The 18,741-nt window shown below is 40.8% G+C and overlaps 1 protein-coding gene across 2 annotated transcripts in view; it reads right to left on the reverse strand.

Annotated features, from left to right (window-relative positions):
* The window catches only part of LOC139581151 (fibroblast growth factor 18-like), a 60,504-nt gene extending 44,304 nt beyond the window's left edge, over positions 1 to 16,200 (reverse strand). Inside the window, exons 1-8 of one of the 2 annotated variants that reach the window (XR_011676154.1) lie at positions 16,127 to 16,200; positions 15,736 to 15,815; positions 14,726 to 14,845; positions 13,553 to 13,646; positions 13,325 to 13,416; positions 11,297 to 11,358; positions 11,100 to 11,180; positions 9,337 to 9,435 (exon numbers count right to left, since the gene is read on the reverse strand). Coding sequence is in view for 1 of the 2 variants with exons in the window: in XM_071410614.1 (XP_071266715.1) it covers positions 13,130 to 13,416; positions 13,553 to 13,646; positions 14,726 to 14,845; positions 15,736 to 15,815; positions 16,127 to 16,178 (633 nt within the window). In the remaining variant the exon portion in view is untranslated. Of the gene's footprint in view, positions 1 to 9,336; positions 9,436 to 11,099; positions 11,181 to 11,296; positions 11,359 to 13,026; positions 13,417 to 13,552; positions 13,647 to 14,725; positions 14,846 to 15,735; positions 15,816 to 16,126 lie in introns of those variants that run through there. The other variant, XM_071410614.1, reaches the window with a different exon arrangement.
* Between the last annotated feature and the right edge of the window lie 2,541 nt (positions 16,201 to 18,741).

Raw genomic sequence — 18,741 nt, forward strand, 5'->3', positions numbered from 1 at the left:
TTGTCTGTGCGTGTATGTAGGCATGCATACAGTGTGTGAGCCTCAGAGAGCCCTCTGCGAACATGGTGTTAACAGGGCTACAGGTGTGTCCAGAGCTGGGCGGACAAGGCCCCAGAAGTCATCAATTAGGAGTGTGTGAGTGTGATACAATTTGACACGCCATACGCCGTGGCTGCGCGTTACACAAGCAGGGAGCCTGTTGCTACATGCAGGCCCGGCTGGAATCCACTGTGATTGCAGGGTTTGATTGATGGACGGAGCTGTGTTAAAAAACTAGGGGAGAAGGACCTTCTTGGAGAGACTTTCTGTCATGCGACTGAGGAACTAACAATAAGAAAGCATTCTGTTTTTTATGACCAAGGAGTGATATTTTTGCTCCTAGCGAACACTTGACACTTGCCTTAAAAACTTTTACCCGTACCAGCACCATAGTACAGTGAAAATAATGACCTGCACGCAATCCAAAGCCGCCTGTCAAAAATACTTCTGTGCAACATTTGTGAAAAGTATCATATTAAATCTCAGATTGTGTGTATTAGTGTTTTGACGTTACAGTGTTAATGATGGTGCGTGACGTCAAAAGGTTTTTAGACAATCTTTGCCATTTTGAATGTTAAATATCAACATACAATAACGGATGTAAAGATAGCAGCATCTACGCTAAAGAGGTGATGGAAGCAAATGAGGATAGTATATTCAAAGTTGGCACATTCAAATGGCATGTCACTCAGAATCACCACGGAAACATCAGGCTGTGTGCGTCCACAACAAGCGTGTGGACCCGGACAGTGAGAATAGAATAGGCTTGTCGCTAATTCAAACCATTGCATTTGAAACATATTGAAAGTAGATGCGTTCCATTGTATTTGGAACATATTCAAAGTTGTGTAAACTGATCATTACCCAAAATAATAACAGACCAGATATCTTGATTGTCGGATGGACAAAGGAACCTCTTTTTTTCCCCCATCGTACAGATTAAAGGTATCAAATAAGAGGGCAAACACGCACACGGGTACACACACAAACACACATATGCACACACACCCTCACACCTTCGACTTGAAAAAACCCACATGCCACTGGCTCCTGGCCAAGAAATGGCCGGCGTATTTATTATTTGGGGGGCGGCTCTCCACTTCCAAAGGACAGCTGTGGAACTGAAACAGCTGATAAACAGACAGAGCAGAGCAAGCTGTTTAATCTGCGCCAGACACTGATTACAGATGCCACGGGACATGTGACTTAATCACTTGCACACTATCATTTGATGTAATCGCTCGTCTCCGATTCGCTCGTCTTCGCTCCAAATACATGGTCATGATGATACTTCTGCCGGCTAAGTCTGAATGTCTGAGGTAGTAATTGTTCCTTTGGTGTCTTGTAGGAGGGCTTTGGGGCCAGGTAAAGAGACAAAAGACGTTTCGCTGAGAAACTTCCACTCTCAAGACCAGGACAAAAAAAATACCTGTTTTTATTGATAAAAAGATAGAGCTCAACTTAATTAAAATAGAACAATGCAGAACCATTGAAAAATCGGGCAAATTTGCGATGGGATTAAAACAATCGTGAACAGGGGTAGGGATGTGTGAAATGGACAATGTTCAAACACATTTTCTCCGGTTTTCAGTAAAAACATTTTATTTAATTTTTATCATAAAATTCCATGTGAATTCACAATGCTGCTGCCAGCAACGGTTTGGGTCTCATGGCGCGTCCCTTTCAGATTGTTAAACATTGCACGTGTACTACCATTACTGTACCTCAATTCCCCCTCACAAAGTTAGCATTTCCTTCTCATTTAACTTCTCAAAGTATTGTCATACAGGACTTCACTGCGGTTGCTTGCCTTTCCCTGCCATTTTCCCAACTGTTAACGACGATAAAGTAGTGATTGAGAGTCGGCTCAAAAATAATTGATTCCTCGACTGTATTTCAATGTTTATTTTGTTAAATGTGATATGCCGTGTGTAACGTCCATTTTTATTGTTTACTTGGTAACACTTTTCTTGACACCCAGCGTCATAACACGCTATGACACAATCATAATCATGTCATTATATGTCATAACAGCAGACATACCTTGTCATAACCTGTTATAATATGGTCATAACACTGTCATGACACATATATTTAGACCTGTTGTGACATTATTTTATAGCTGGTTATGATACCTCCATAGGAGTGTAAAAACCACAAAACCTACCATGGTAGTTCTTTTATGGCTGGTTATGACACCTACATAAGAGTGTCAAAACCCACAAAACCTACCACAAGGCAAAACATTCCATTACACCATTACACATTAAATTATCATTGTAATTGCGCACACATTGATGTCAGACATGCACCAACGCAAATGCTCTGCTGCTGATGACTGGGATGAAAGCAGGAGAAGATTTCAGAAACAGGACAAGACACCCTCTTTTTGACTGATATATGGGCATGTATGTGATAGGTTATCTGGCTTATATGATTATGGTCATAATGCTTCTTGACAGTGTCATAAAGTGTCTTTTCTACAAGTTATTTAAAATATGATGGAAAAAAACAACAAAGGATTTAAGAAACAAGCCTTCAAATGAAAGGAAACTTCTTGGTAGGGAAAACCCCCCAAATTTGAATAAATGTGGTTTTGACACTGTTATATAGGTGTCATAACCAGCCATAAAATAATGCAATATATGTCACAACAGGTGTAAATATATGGGTCATGACAGTGTTATGACCGTATTAAGACATGTTATGACAAGTTATGTCAGCTGTTATAACATTATGACATGGTTATGACCATGGTTATGAACACACTGAGTGTCAAGTAAAGTGTTACCGTTTACTTCGCTACTTGAGTAATCTCTCTCCGCTCTCTCTCTCGCTCCATGCTGCTTCCCACACAGACTTAGAGCGCATTTGTTGTTCCTCGACCACTAGACACTTGCAGTTCAGTCTGCATGGTCAATGAAGCACATGCAACAATGTTGATGACAACGATGCTGTTTTCACTTTGCTACTTAATATAAATCCACTAGTGTTCTATAGTTACACTATTAGTTTGTGCTTCTTACATCTGCAAACAGCTAGCTCGTATTTTCTTAGCAAGTTCAGACTAAATCTTGTTAGCTGATAATGCTAATCGCTAGTTAGCTGGCTAATAAATGTTCTCAAATCAAATGTTATTTGTCACAGAAAATGTAATTAGCTATACAGCCTGATAATACCAGTGATGGTGTAGACCTAAATCAGCATGTTGTATCTTCCAAATCAAATAGGAATACGCGATTCATGAATATGTTAGCTACATGAAGCAGCTAAGAGAAAACATTAAAGGTAGCCAAAGATTATAGGGTCCCCTAGGAAACACTTCACAACACTTTTTGTTCTGTCACAATAACTCCTCCCTGTCATTTTCATTCGTTGTCATATCAAACAACACTGTACTCAAAGTGCCCACTATTATATTATAACTATAGAATTAGAATAATCATTCTATTTTCATGACTACAACACCAAAGTGTGTTGCTCTAAATCGCAATTGCAACATTTGGAGGAAAGGCAGAAACGTACGAGTCAGAACCGTGCACTAGGCCTATCTTTTTTATTTAGTTTTATTTTATTTTTTATTTCACCTTTATTTAACCAGGTAGGCCAGTTGAGAACAAGTTCTCATTTACAACTGCAACCTGGCCAAGATAAAGCAAAGCAGTGCGACAAAAACAACAACACAGAGTTACACATAAACAAACGTACAGTCAATAACACAATAGAAAAATCTATGTACAGTGTGTACAAATGTAGAAGAGTAGGGACGTAGAGGCAATAAATAGGCCATAGAGGCAAAATAATTACAATTGAGCAATTAACACTGGAGTGATAGATGTGCAGATGATGATGGGCAAGTAGAGATACTGGGGTGCAAAAGCGATAGAGGATAAATAACAATATGGGGATGAGGTAGTTGGGTGTGCTATTTACAGATTGGCTGTGTACAAGTACAGTGAACGGTAAGCTGCTCTGACAGCTGATGCTTAAAGTTAGAGGGGGAGATATAAGACTCCAGCTTCAGTGATTTTTGCAATTCGTTCCAGTCATTGGCAGCAGAGAACTGGAAGGAAAGGCAGCCAAAGGAAGTCCAGTGCAATATACCTGCTGGAGCGAGTGCTACGGGTGGGTGTTGCTATGGTGACCAGGGAGATGAGATGAAGCGGGGCTTTACCAAGCAAAGACTTATAGATGACCTGGAGTCAGTGAGTTTGGCGACAAATATGTAGTGAGGGCCAGCCAACGAGAGCATACAGGTCGCAGTGGTGGGTAGTATATGGGGCTTTGGTGACAAAACGGATGGCACTGTGATAGACTACATCCAGTTTGCTGAGTAGAGTGTTGGAGGCTATTTTGTAAATGACATCGCCGAAGTCAAGGATCGGTAGGATAGTCAGTTTTACGAGGATATGTTTGGCAGCATGAGTGAAGGAGGTTTTGTGGCGAAATAGGAAGCCAATTCTAGATTTAATTTTGGATTGGAGATGCTTAATGTGAGTCTGGAAGGAGAGTTTACAGTCTAACCAGACACCTAGGTATTTGTAGTTGTCCACATATTCTAAGTCAGAACCGTCCAGAGTAGTGATGCTAGGCGGACGGGCGGGTGCGGGCAACAATCGGTTTAAGAGCATGCATTTAGTTTTACTAGCATTTAAAAGCAGTTGGAGGCCACAGAAGGAGTGTTGTATGGCATTGAAGCTCGTTTGGAGGTTTGTTAACACAGTGTAAAAAGAAGGGCCAGATGTATACAGAATGGTGTCGTCTGAGTAGAGGTGGATCAGAGAATCACCAGCAGCAAGAGCAACATCATTGATGTATACAGAGAAAAGAGTCAGCCCGAGAATTGAACCCTGTGGCGTCCCCATAGAGACTGCCAGAGGTCCGGACAACTGGCCCTCCGATTTGACACAGTCAACTCTATCTGAGAAGTAGTTAGTGAACCAGGCGAGGCAGTCATTTGAGAAACCAAGGCTGTTGAGTCTGCCGATAAGAATACGGTGATTGACAGAGTCGAAAGCCATGGCCAGGTCGATGAAGACGGCTGCACAGTACTGTCTTTTATCGATGGAGGTTATGATATCATTTAGGACCTTGAGAGTGGCTGAGGCGCACCCATGACCAGCTCGGAAACCAGATTGCATAGTGGAGAAGGTATGGTGGGATTCGAAATGTTCGGTGATCTATTTGTTAACTTGGCTTTCGAAGATTTTAGAAAGGCAGGGCAGGATGGATATAGGTCTGTAACAGTTTATTCGGCAATCCAAAGCTGTATCTCGCAATGGAATGTTACATTTGAAGTCAGAATTTACATACACCTTGGCTAAACACATATAAACTCAGTTTTTCACAATTCCTGATATTTAATCCTAGTAAAAAATTCCCTGCCTTAGGTCAGTTAGGATCACCACTTTATTTTAAGAATGTGAAATGTCAGAATAATAGTAGAGAGAACGATTCATTTCAGCTTTTATTTCTTTCATCATATTCCCAGTGGGTCAGAAGTTTACATACACTCAATTAGTATTTGGTAGCATTGCCGTTAAATTGTTTAACTTGGGTCAAACATTTCGGGTAGCCTTCCACAAGCTTCCCACAATAAGTTGGGTGAATTTTGGCCCATTCCTTCTGACAGAGATGGTGTAACTGAGTCAGGTTTGTAGGCCTCCTTGCTCGCACACGCTTTTTCAGTTCTGCCCACAAATTTTCTATGGGATTGAGGTCAGGGTTTTGTGATGGCCACTCCAATACCTTACTTTGTTGTCCATAAGCCATTTTGCCACAACTTTGGAAGTACGTTTGGGGTCATTGTCCATTTGGAAGACCCATTTGCGACCAAGCTTCAGCTTCCTGACTGATTTTGTGAAGTGCACCAGTCCCTCCTGCAGCAAAGCACCCCCCACAACATGATGCTGCCACCCCCGTCCTTCACGGTTGGGATGGTGTTCTTCAGCTTGCAAGCCTCACCCTTTTTCCTCCAAACATAACGATGGTCATTATGGCCAAACAGTTCTATTTTTGTTTCATCAGACCAGAGGACATGTCTCCAAAAAGTACAATCTTTGTCCCCATGTGCAGTTGCAAACCGTAGTCTTACTTTTTTCTTCTTCTTCCTTGCTGAGCGGCCTTTCAGGTTATGTCGATATAGGACTCGTTTTATTGTGGATATAGATACTTTTGCGCCCATTACCTCCAGCATCTTCACAAGATCCTTTGCTGTTGTTCTGGGATTGATTTGCACTTTTCACACCAAAGTACGTTCATCTCTAGGAGACAGAACGCGTCTCCTTCCTGAGCGATATGACAGCTGCATGGTCCCATGGTGTTTATACTTGCGTACTATTGTTTGTACAGATGAACATGGTACCTTCAGGCATTTGGAAATTGCTCCCAAGGATGAACCAGACTTGTGGAGGTCTACAATATTTGTTTCTGAGGTCTTGGCTGATTCCTTTTGATTTTCCCATGATGTCAAGCAAAGATGCACTGAGTTTGAAGGTGGGCCTTGAAATACATCCACAGGTACACCTCCAATTGACTCAAATGATGTCAATTAGCCTATCAGAAGCTTCTAAAGCCATGACATCATTTTCTGGAATTTTCCAAGCTGTTTAAAGGCACAGTCAAGTTAGTGTATGTAAACTTCTGATCCACTGGAATTGTGATACAGTGAATTATAAGTTAAATAATCTGTCTGTAAACAATTGTTGGAAAAATTGCTTGTCATGCACAAAGTAGAAGTCCTAACCGACTTGCCAAAACTATAGTTTGTTAACAAGAAATTTGTGGAGTGGTTGAAAAACAAGTTTTAATGACTCCAGCATACTGTAAGTGTATGTAAACTTCCGACTTCAACTGTATATCTCGCAATTTCTTAGCTTTCAATGTCTCGCAACGTCAGTAAAGCAGGGCCTACTATTAATGGATAGGATAGGATATTGATGAGATGAGCGAGATGCAACACTGTGTGAGAGTCACACACAGGATCGGTGCACGTGCATGGGTTCGCTTCATGCTGTTCACAGCGTGGTAGCCAGGGCACCAAAACAGCGGAGATGTTCAGCCTCACTAGACGGCTAACTTCACACAACTTTCCCCAGGCCTTTATAGCCTATTGTCCAGTTAGGCTATAACACAGAATATTATAGGTTTTGTGCTAACTGCACTGTGATAATTGTTTTTGTGAAAACATAAAATAAAACATTTGGTTAGGGATTTTTCTTAATGTTAAGGTTAACCCCACTAGTACACATTGAACTGAGTGTCCGTCTTTTGCCAATAGTGAAGATTTACGTATTCCAAGGAGGATCCCAGGCAGAGCATCTTACAGCTTTACAACCGTGGCGCAGGCTCGGAGGCATCATCACAGAACAGGCAGCCTGCTTCCACTTCCATCAATCAAAAAGTACTAACACACTACTGACTATAGAATTCAGACCGACAAACTTGAACGGCAGTCATATCGACCCATTTCGCTCCATCAAAAAACGTAGATGACGCGGCAAAGAGTTTAGAAATATGGTGAGAGAGGCACTGGCAAAGGATCTGACGAGCCACCCTAATGACCAGTCACCTGCACTAAGAAAACGCCTGCTTCCTCCAACCTCAGGGGCATCTGGGAGCAACCTGCCTGCTGCCCCAGACATCAAACACCCGTAATGAGAGCAATTGGGAGAAGGTGTGTACAGGAAGCGAGGGGTGTGAGGAGGCTGTTTGAGAGGGGGGGAGGGAGGGAGCGGTGGCTGAGGGATGGGGGGTCGGGGTTAGGATTAGGTGGGGTGGGACTGGGGAGTTAAACTGGCAGGTTTCAGTGGTTAGCCTGCTGGTTAATCCCCGCTAGCACTTTAACAACGGCTGTCGTAACGTGCTGAACAGCGGCCATTACAGAATTAAATAGATTAGCCAGCGTGCTCTACCACACACCGCACGCTTCCCTGAGGGCTACGCAATGCCTCGGGTGATTAGCATAGCAGGTCTCACCTCATTATGCATTAGCGTCTGACATCACACACAAAGGGTACAGTTTTCAGTCCGAAACAATGTTCTAGGAGGATTTTGATAATTTCTTGTCATGACAGGAAGTGTTTTAGGCGTTTTACCTTACATATTGTTTGAGAGAAAAGGAGATTTTGACTTTTTGAGACACTGCTATGAAGTTCTGAAAAAATGAAATAAGAGGTTCTCACATGGTTAACTTCTTTCTTGATTAATGCTCATCAAAGGCTAGCATATGTTATGTCAATACAAGAGAGAAATGACAGGTCACTGGTAATGTTTCAAATCAAGCTAGAGTCATTTGGGGGGCTACGGGGGTGGGGGCTGATTAGGGCATTCTTAAGGACGGGTGGAAAATGAGAAGGTTGCAAAGGTGGGAGGTGGGGGGAGGGACATTTTAGCATCAAAGTGGTCTTCAACCCAAAACGGTAGGTCAGGCCGAGGGGTCGTGGTCTTAAACCCTGTCCTGGGAAACGTGTTCAGGGGTCAGATGTGTTTGTTTAACACAGAGAGAGTTCAATCCTTGGGTTTGTAAGGCTGTCGTCCAAGACATTCCACCTGAGAAATGAAGTACCGGTCTAGAGCTAATTGCTACTTGGATTCATCACATTCTTTGCTGTGCTTTGATTCCATGCAGCTTGCTGAGAGTCTGGCAAGTACCTCTGGGACAGTGGTCTTATAAGCAGACAAGTCTTATAAATATTTGTCTTGACATGAACATTCAAATGTAACTACTATGAAAATGTACAGGTTTTAATAAGCTTAATTTACATTTTAAAATGTAATCTAGTCTCTTGTTACAAGACTGGCAACAGAAATGTCTCTAGTGCACGCAGGGTTTTCTACATTGTCCAGCATGAACAATTTCATGGAAGGAAACAGCTGATGCGTCTGTTCGCTACACATCACATCACATTACTCCTATATGGCGAAAGATGTCTGCAATTTTTCATGTTCAGCAGCATAACGCCGACCTTAAGAATCTTCTTTCTAAACTGGCTGGCAGAGAACATGTGTTTTCCAGGAGTTTGTTTTGAAGCCCAGACCACAAATGCCCCCTTAAACTGTCTGCTTTAGGATTGCCTAACCACAAACAACTCCTTGGAAACTCTCATTGCCTCCTCAGCTCTAGGCCTATTTTGGAATCACCTTACCTTTTCCCATAGATTGAAAACTCTACGATTTATCTGGCAAATGAAAATACCACTTTTGGGAGCAGTCAACAGTGGTTCATTTTGATGTGCGTAATTACTCTGGCTTCATGTTGGCCTAAAGAGGCCTAAACAGGTGTAAAAGTTTACCTACCTTGGTTTGAGGTTTAGCCAATGGTCCCCCTTGATTCCCTGGTGAGCCATTCTGCACCAATGTCACACTTTTAGGCTTCTGCCCCAAAGGCTCCGGGCTCTGAGAGACAACAGCATTAGTTGGGAGAGATGCAGGAAGCACTATACACAATCGAAAATCCAATTACAGTAATCATTTCATTTGGAAGGACATGTTGACACTGCAGAAAAGTATTGCTTTTGTCAAAATAGACCATAGCACTTTTAATACTTTTCAGTTTGAACAGCATTTATCTCACTGTCCGTCTGTCTGTACACTACTTTAGTCAGATCAGTAAAGGAGGTCGTTGGGGAGTAAAGGAGGGCAATTAGTATGCTCTCTGTCCTCTGTGTTTCAACCCAGGAAGCATATTAATATCCATGCTGCCACTGCTCATCACTATAATACAGTATGAGCATGACAAAGAGACAGAGAGCAAAGAAAATAAGAGGAAGTAGAAGAAAATACAAATAAATAATGAATGAAGGAGAGGAGCTGTGTGTGTAGCAGAATAAATCAACAGGTGACCGAAATGCTCAGCTGTCGTCTGGCTCTGGGGCTAGAATCAGTGCTCATGTCGCAGGTATGTGCATCTGCCCCGCTTTGATCTCTCGCGGTCTGGCACAGTTAAGACTTGGACGCTGCCTTTAAAATCACAAACAGACACACGCACACAATGATACACACACACACACACACAGGCACACGCGAACACGCACACTGTTCAAAGACAAAGGCCAGGTGCAATGACGGACTGTTGAACAAGAGAAGGGGGTATCAGACAGAAAGAGAGGATAAACAGAGCAACGAAAGAGAAAGGTGGGAGGACTGAGGGACAGGACATGTAGGCCTAGGTGCCTTATCGAGGAGAGGGGGTGGGGGGTGGAGGAAATAGGAATTCCCAATGCCTAGACTTGTAGGCTGTGTTTGTCGAGTTGTCTTTACTGCGATAGTATGTGTCTCGCTCTGCACAGTGCTGGTGAAACACAGAGTGCTCAGGTAGATTACAGAGGAGAAATCCCATCATTAAACCCGGCAGACCCTGTGCTTTAGTCTCGAAAAAACAGATGGGTACAAGAGGGAACAAGATGAAAAAGTTTCCTCCGCTCCGTCTCGAGCAAAATGGCCGCAGGTCAACGGGTGCAGAAATGAAAGAGCTAAAAACATGTCTAGTTTACAGAACATGCAATAACTATGAAACATTTACAAAATTGTATTTGACACTGATATTCACAACACAAATAAGACCTGATGTTAGACAATAAAATATATATAAAATATAATATGCCTACAATATGTCACAATCCTAACTTTCTAAGATGGTCCCGTGTGGCTCAGTTGGTAGAACATGGCGCTTACAACACCAGGGTTGTGGGTTCGATTCCCATGGGGGACCGGCAAAAAAATGTATGCCCTCACTACTGTAAGTTGCTCTCGTCTGCAAAATATCAATATAATAGGACTTTTTGGATCTAAGGCTGCGTTTAGACAGTCAGCCCAATTTGTCTTTTGACCAATCAGATCAGCCCTGAAAAAGATCTGATATGAAAAGACCTGATGTGATTGGTTAAAGACCAATTAGTGGGAAAAATATCAGAAATGGGCTGCCTATGTGAACGTGGTCTATTGGCATGCTCTGCTACATGGACAAGTCCTTGTCTAGCATGACACCTAGTGGACATATCTGATACATCATCTATGCCCAGTGTCATGTTTTTAGTTGAACAGAGAATAAAAGGGCTTACTTTATGGTTGGTTTGACTGGGACCTTCTGTACTTTCACATCACTCTCATCTTCATCACTATCGTCGTCGTCGTCATCATCACTACAAAAGAATAGAACACGAAAATGTACGTCACGTCATCGAATGGTAGTCCAACAAAGACACATGACGCAAGACACACACCAACAAACCTAAAATACAAAAAAGAAGATTCATACTCATCATCGTCGTCATCTTCATCGCTATCATCATCATCATTTGACTCCATTTTCAGTTTCTTCTGCAAAGGGATACAATATTTTCTAACTTTTGGTAATAAATAAGACCTGCTGAGGAATATGGTATGTACCGTCAGGACAAAAATTATTGGCACCCTTGATAAAGATTAGCAAAAAAAGACCACAAAATAAAGAATACAAATACTGAGCTATTATTGTAAGCTCCAAAAAATTGGGAAATTATATTTTTTTATACAATTGCTCAGTTAAAGAGATTTGGTTCAAAAAGTAATATTTTTTCTCTCAAAAAGATAGTATTCAAAATTATCGGCACCCCTGTATAAAAAATACCTTTCAATACCTCACCTTGCGAGGATAACGGCACTGAGCCTTTTTCTAACATGTTTTTTGAGATTGGAGAACATATTGGATCAATAGCCAGCCTCCACCCAGTACCCTGCCCTGAACTTAGTCACTGTCACTAGCCGGCTACCACCCGGTTACTCATCTCTGCACAATAGAGGCTGCTGCCCAACGTACACAGGCATGGAACACTGGTCACTTTAATCATGGAACACTGGTCACTTTAATAATGTTTACATACTGTTTTACCCATTTCATATTTATATACTGTATTCTAGTCAAGTCCATCCTATTCAACTATTGCTGTATACTATTATATCCATGTATTCTACAGATATACTATATATCCTATCCACACTGTCCATAATGTCTATACATCCCATCACATATATACTGTATATATTTATACTCCGGACTCAGACATTGCTCGTCCTAATATTTTTTAAATGTCTTAATTCCATTGTTTTACTTTTAGATTTGTGTGTATTGTTGTGAATAGTTAGATACTACTGCTGTCAGGACCCGGTGCGAGAAACAGTCACTAAATCGGCAGAACCCAGAAGATGAGGCAGACACAGCAGTACTAGAGATGGTGGTTTAATAAAAAATAGATATCTTCCAAAATACAAAGAAAATCCACAAAGTGGTAAAAACAGCAAGGGAAAAACAAACCTCAAAAGACTAATCCAAAATACAAAAGAACAAAACCAGAGAACCTCTGGAAAATCCAACAAGAGAAAAATATATGTTCACAACAAGGCTTGGGCTGGGGCTGGGTGCTAACATACAAACACTGAGCAAGGAACTGAGGAACACACAGGGATTAAATACTAACAAGGGAACGACATACAGGTGCAAACAATAATTAGAGCAAGGGAAAAACAAAAGGTACAAAAAAGGTGCAATGGGGACATCTAGTGACAAAAAACAAGAACAGTCCTGGCCAAAACCTGACAACTGCACTGTTGGAGCTAGGAACACAAGCATTTTGCTACACCCACAATATTATCTGCTAAACATGTGTATGCGAAAAAGTTTATTGATTTGACGTAAATGTCTGGAGTTTGCTAAATGGTATTGACACTTGGATTGGAACCGGTGTCTTTGGCCACGCACATCATCGGTGGATTTGGCATTGAAAGAACGATGCATATGCAGAACAGAACCCCATACCTACTGTAAAATATGGTGGTGGATCTTTGATGTTATGGGGCTATTTTGCTTCCAATGGTCCTGGGGCCCTTGTTAAGGTTAACGGCATCATGAACTTGATCAAGGATCTGGAAAGATTCTGTGTGGAGGAATGCTCTACGGTTTTTCCCAATATGTTCTCCAATCTCATAAAACATTTGACAAAAAGGCTCAGTGACATTATCCTCGCAATGTGAAGTATTGAAAGGTATTGAAAACAAGGGTGCCAATAATTTTGACCCCTATAATTTATTTATTTATTATTAGTTGTTGTCTATCTCAGAGAATTAGAATAAAATAACATAATTTCCAATAGTTATTTTTAAGAATACAGTATTTGTATAGCTCAGTATTTGTATTCTTTATTTTTGAGTCTGTTTTGGCTTTATCAAGGGTGCCAATCATTTTGGACCTAAATGCATGCAGTTGAATCCAATCCAATAATGAGCTAAGTAAACAGCAGGAGGAACATACCGGAGCTGGACGCTTCCCTGAGGTCAAACTTGACGGCCTCGTCACAGGTGACGAGCTGTTTTCCTCTTCTTCGTCATCAGAGTCCTTCACATCTACAAATTGAGATTAGGTTACACCTAATCTCAATGCTGCTGCTGCTGTCTTGTAATGTCAAAATGTCACCTTATATCTAGCCCAAAGAGAGTATACAAACAACTAAATCAGCAGACTGCAAATGAAGTCACTCACTGATAAAATGCTGTCCACTGATGTACACTGGTCCACAGCCAGACTGGAGGCGGAAGGTTACTGGAGGGGTGATCCCAAACCCTCCTAAATTCATCTGCCAAAATTAGGAATAAAATAAGCAAGTCGAATCAACAAAAAATGTTCAACGTCACAATTTTTATTTTTTTTACAGAATGTACATTCAAATTGCGGAAGGGAGGGAGGATCCCACACACCTGCAAGCAAAGGTGTCTTATCAAATTATCTATTACTACATTATCTTATCAAAATCAAAACATCTATTCAGATGTATCTGCTTGCTAAACATTAAAGAAGTGGGTGCTGCCAGACAGTTGTGAATGTGAATTCCAAACTGCCAGGCCATTGTTCTGGTTGCGATAGCAACCAAACAAAACACAGATGTATGTGTTAGAATAACTACTGTAAAAATTTTCAGGTAGTGATAACTTCCATAAATAACACAATTATCCACTCACAGCTAGTGTTTTCAAGCCCTGAACCAAAACCAAAATACACACTAGCTTGTAACATTGGCCCGAGCTTTGCAGAAGGCGACAAGCCAAGCATGTTTAAACAATGGAGGTCATAAACAGAGACAATCAATCAAATGTATTTTATAAAGCCCTTTTTACATCAGCAGTTGTCACAAAATTGATTATACTGATACCCAGCCTAAATCCCGAAAGATCACGTAATGGTGACAGTGTTCTCTGGATCTCTGGATCAGGGCGGCAGTCATATTTTCCATTTAATAGGTGGAAACTGGATTACTTTAGGAGCAACAAGCCTGACATCATGGAGACATAGCCGCTCATGGTCTGCTTCAGAGTCATTCACAAGCGTAAGTAGCTGTCTCTAGAGCCACCAATGTAGTGTGTGCAAAATCATGTGCAATACACTGGAAATGGGTTGTGTGTTTCATTGCATCCAGCCCAGTGTTGTGGCTTGGATCATGGCCAAGCATACCTGTAGCATCTTTGTAGACCTCTGTCGTAGTAACACTGTAATTACTACAGTAACAACACGTTATTTTAGTAATTGCTTAGTAATTGCATGGTAATGGAGTTGAGTGCTTTTCACTATTATAAAAGTGGAATAACAGACAGGGTTAAAAGAAGCTTCAGGTAAGTAACAGCACAGAACTATGGCGATTCATCATTCTAAAACACTCACAGAGGGCAGCACAGACGGCTTCAGCACAGCCAGTGGAATTTTGGTGGTCTTTCCGTCGTATGTGATGCCCTCGATCTCCACCGTGTGAAACTTATCCTCTGCCTCAGCACCCAGGCACACCTGCAACACCAACACACACACAGCTGTTTCACAGATATGATACTGTATGTTTCGCCACTTTGGAACACGCCAACAACATACAGTCTCCCACATTTCTCTGTCAACCATCATCTCTGCTTGGTGGCAAAAAGGGAGTGACTGAAAGCACATTACGATGATGATATCCATTTAGAGGACAGGGACTGAGTCATTTTCAATGGTAGGAAAAGGTTAGCTAAGTATAAGAAAACACATTGTTGATTAAAATGTTATTCCTTTAAATACACATCAAAAAACTATGACTAGATATTGTATTCATTGTATTATTATTCACGTTTGCTGACATTTATAATATTGACAGTGGTGAACTTGGTATTGTGGTGTGGCGGTACACAAAATAGGAAACAGGTGAAATATAGACTGGATATGCAATGACATAAAATAAAAGTTGTCACTGTATGTCTTACATTTTTCTCTAACAGGTGCAAAGATAAATATACTGCAGAAAGTGTACAAATAAAAGGACTCGATGAAGAATATTATAAAAAACATTCCAATTACAGAAACTCTCTCAGTGTAGTTTAATTGAAATGTGTCAATTGTCAAGACCTAATTCTGATGGACCTTTTTAATGCATGTATCGTTTGTTAGGACATTTTTTATTGTTTTAAAAATAAATAATGAACCTTTGGCCAAGTACAATGTTATGATATTCTCTAGTCCAGGGTTTCTCAAACTCAGTCTTTTTGTCCTAGCACTACACAGCTGATTCAAATAATCAACTAACCATTAAGCTTTGATCATTTGAATCAGCTGTGTAGTGTTAGGGCAAAAACGTGCACCGTGTTTGGGAAATGCTGCTCTCGTCTAACACAAGCTCGTGCTCAGAATTGGCATAGTGATGATCTTACTGCTTTGAGTGACAGCTGATGATCCGCATCATCGTCCTCCTCAACTTTGAACTCCTTTTTGTCCGATTTGAGTGTACAACCTTAAGTTGACAACACATAGGTTAGCAAACTCTAAGCAAATAGCTGTTGGCGTACTACAATTGAAAACGGAAATATAACATTATCATTGATAACAAATTCATCTAGTTAGCCTGTTAGCTTGCTAGAACGCAAACAAAGAGCGGTTTGTTGAATTGGCGCGAGAAGCGCATTACCTATCTTAAAGTTAACTAGCTAGATACATATGGTGTGTTTGGGACAGCTATAGCTAGCTAGCTACATAACGAAAGACACACGTCTGTTATTACTAACAGTTAACTAAAATTTAACTTGGCAGTGCAGACGTGCTCACCAAATAAATACATTTGAAATCTGGTTATATCTGGAACGCTATCATCAGCCATTTTCCCTGAATGTTATTGTTCTGTTCCGTAAAAGCAAGTGACATTCAGTAAGCCAATGGGATAGCTGAAAAGGAAGTTGTGGAAATCATACGTCCAATCGAATCAAAGGCTTGGGTGGGACAAAAGGGGGGAACATACACTTTGGTTTACGTCCGCTAGATGGAGTCATTGCAAATAACCTAAAAATAAGTCTGTGTGTGTGTGATACTTGCAGAGATTGGAACATATAAGGTAGTATGATACTGCTGTTTTGTAATGGTGTGTAACACTTTACATGACATACAATTGCGTTTATACTTGTGTTGTAACACTATCTACTACAATAGCATTACTACTTTTGTTATTGCACAGTAATGAAGTAGTGTTTGCAATAAGGAACTGTGCATATTTCTCTAATTACAGAAATCACTCAACGCCATTGCGATGCAAAACAAAAATACTATCTACAACATGTTGATTCAGTGTTGTTGTGTAAAAATAACAATGTCACTACTAGGTACAAGACCAACTTAATGTAATGTGTTGCTGTGGGTCAAAAGAACAGGACCACTTTTAAGGGTTCACATTAATGTATTCTTCATTCCTATTAAGGATTTGACATTTTTGTTTCTTCTACATCAATGAAATGTTATTGTTGGTTTGTCAGCTGTCCTTTTCTTTGAAAAGTGATGGTGATAATTAGTGTTGCAACCTTATGCTGGTTCAAGTATTTTGCTAAGATACGAACAGAGCCGTCATTAAGGTGACTGACCCGTATCAAGGAATGGCGGCTTTTCATGCAGGTGGTTTGAAGTCTTGTTTGTGCAGCAAAGTCTGCTCTGGCTTGTCTCAAGAGCCATTTAAACAGGTGATACATGGCCCCTGCACTCAATCAACAGTTTTTCTTCCAGGCGCCCTCTGAATCATAAGAGTACTTGTGTCAGCACGATCAGGTAACTCTGGACTGATGCCACAAAAACTACTGTCACTACCGCAAGGTGACTCCTCCATCCCACATGTCAGATTCCATTTTACGTAAAATATCATATGATACAGTAGGCTAGCTTGTCTTTGTGTGTTAAAAAAAAACCCACTGAAAGCCAATGCTACTTATTTCTCTGGGTTGGTGACAACATGCTCACTGTACACATGCCCTTAGTAGATATATATACCTTCAGGAGAGACCCAACTTGTAATACTTCAATAAATCCATTTAGTTTGATAAACATAAATACATTTGGATTTAATTTTATTGTGATCCTTTTCTTAATACTTTAGTTCAGGACAAGGTAAAAGCCTAAAACATTTTTCACAGATTATATCTGTTGAAAAGAAAACAATGAAGATCCCAATCTCCTGTGAGACCTATGGATTGGTTTATCTTCGATGTGTGTTGACTTCTTCCCACCGAAGCGAATCTTCAGTGCAAAACATTTGTGCGTCATTCATAAGTATTTTGAATTCGTACATGCTACTTAAGACGCCGGATCCCATTGAGGGTTGAGGCAGAGGACAAAGAAACTAAACCGTAACATAAGGTTTTAGGTTTCCTCACACGCTCAACAGATTGAGTGTTGGAACAAATTCGAAAATTAAACGAGGTCTTCGATACTTCTCTCAGTGTGAACCACTTGTTTATGTGTTTATCTATTAACAGGTTTCATTTACACAAAGGCAGCTAAAGAGGTTGGGTGAATGCTGGTATGGTATCCAAAACAAGTATTTTATATAGGCCTTTTATTCTGTAAATGGATCCAAAATCACAACTGACCATGTAGGTTTTTGCTTTCAATACACTTTACAAAACTGGAAAATTAATGAATAGAAAATGGTAGAGTGAAACTTATAACATGTGATGTATAGTAATATTTTGGTGCCCTGTACCAAAACTTGTTTTTGTGTGGAGACATTTTATTGGAAACGGATAAGGCTATTTTTGGCGGAGAGGTAAAAAAAAACACACACTCAGCCTCTTTAAGCACCTGTAGCAAAACACAGTGCATGGTTTTGAAAACAGTAAGGCTGAGGAATTTTTGCAAAATGGGCCAAGTCACGTCTTCATGGCATTGGAGACAGCAGGATGAAAGAGGCCCAAGGTCTGGGCAGAGGAAATGGGGGTTGAGTAGGCGTCACCTGGACAACTGCCTGCAGTTGACAGGATCTCAACCAGGTGAGACGCCCTCAAAACATGCCATCTCTGCGCAGTAAGGGTGGCTGACAGTTGTTTTGAACTAGGAAGGTTCTCCAGATTCTCTTGATATCAATGACTGATGCGTTGTATGGCCTTTTTGTAAACAGTACAACATGGGAACACTGAACAATGGAAAAGTACTACTTCCTGGTTTGAGCAACCATCTGTGATCTATGTGAAGTAGAGAGAGTGAAGCTCCTTTACATACAAGAGAAATGCAGTTATATATGCCCCAACCTAGAGATCTATCTAGATTAGCAGTGTTTTGTGCCTTCAGATAGGACCTTTTTGTTTTGACTTGACATGGATGATATTGGATGTTGACGACTGTCCAGTTTATGGGTGGACATGGTTCACAGACATCCCCGACACTGTTCTCCCCACAAGGTATCT

This window comes from Salvelinus alpinus, chromosome 7 (assembly GCF_045679555.1).
Source record: "Salvelinus alpinus chromosome 7, SLU_Salpinus.1, whole genome shotgun sequence".
Classification (NCBI taxonomy): domain Eukaryota; kingdom Metazoa; phylum Chordata; class Actinopteri; order Salmoniformes; family Salmonidae; genus Salvelinus; species Salvelinus alpinus.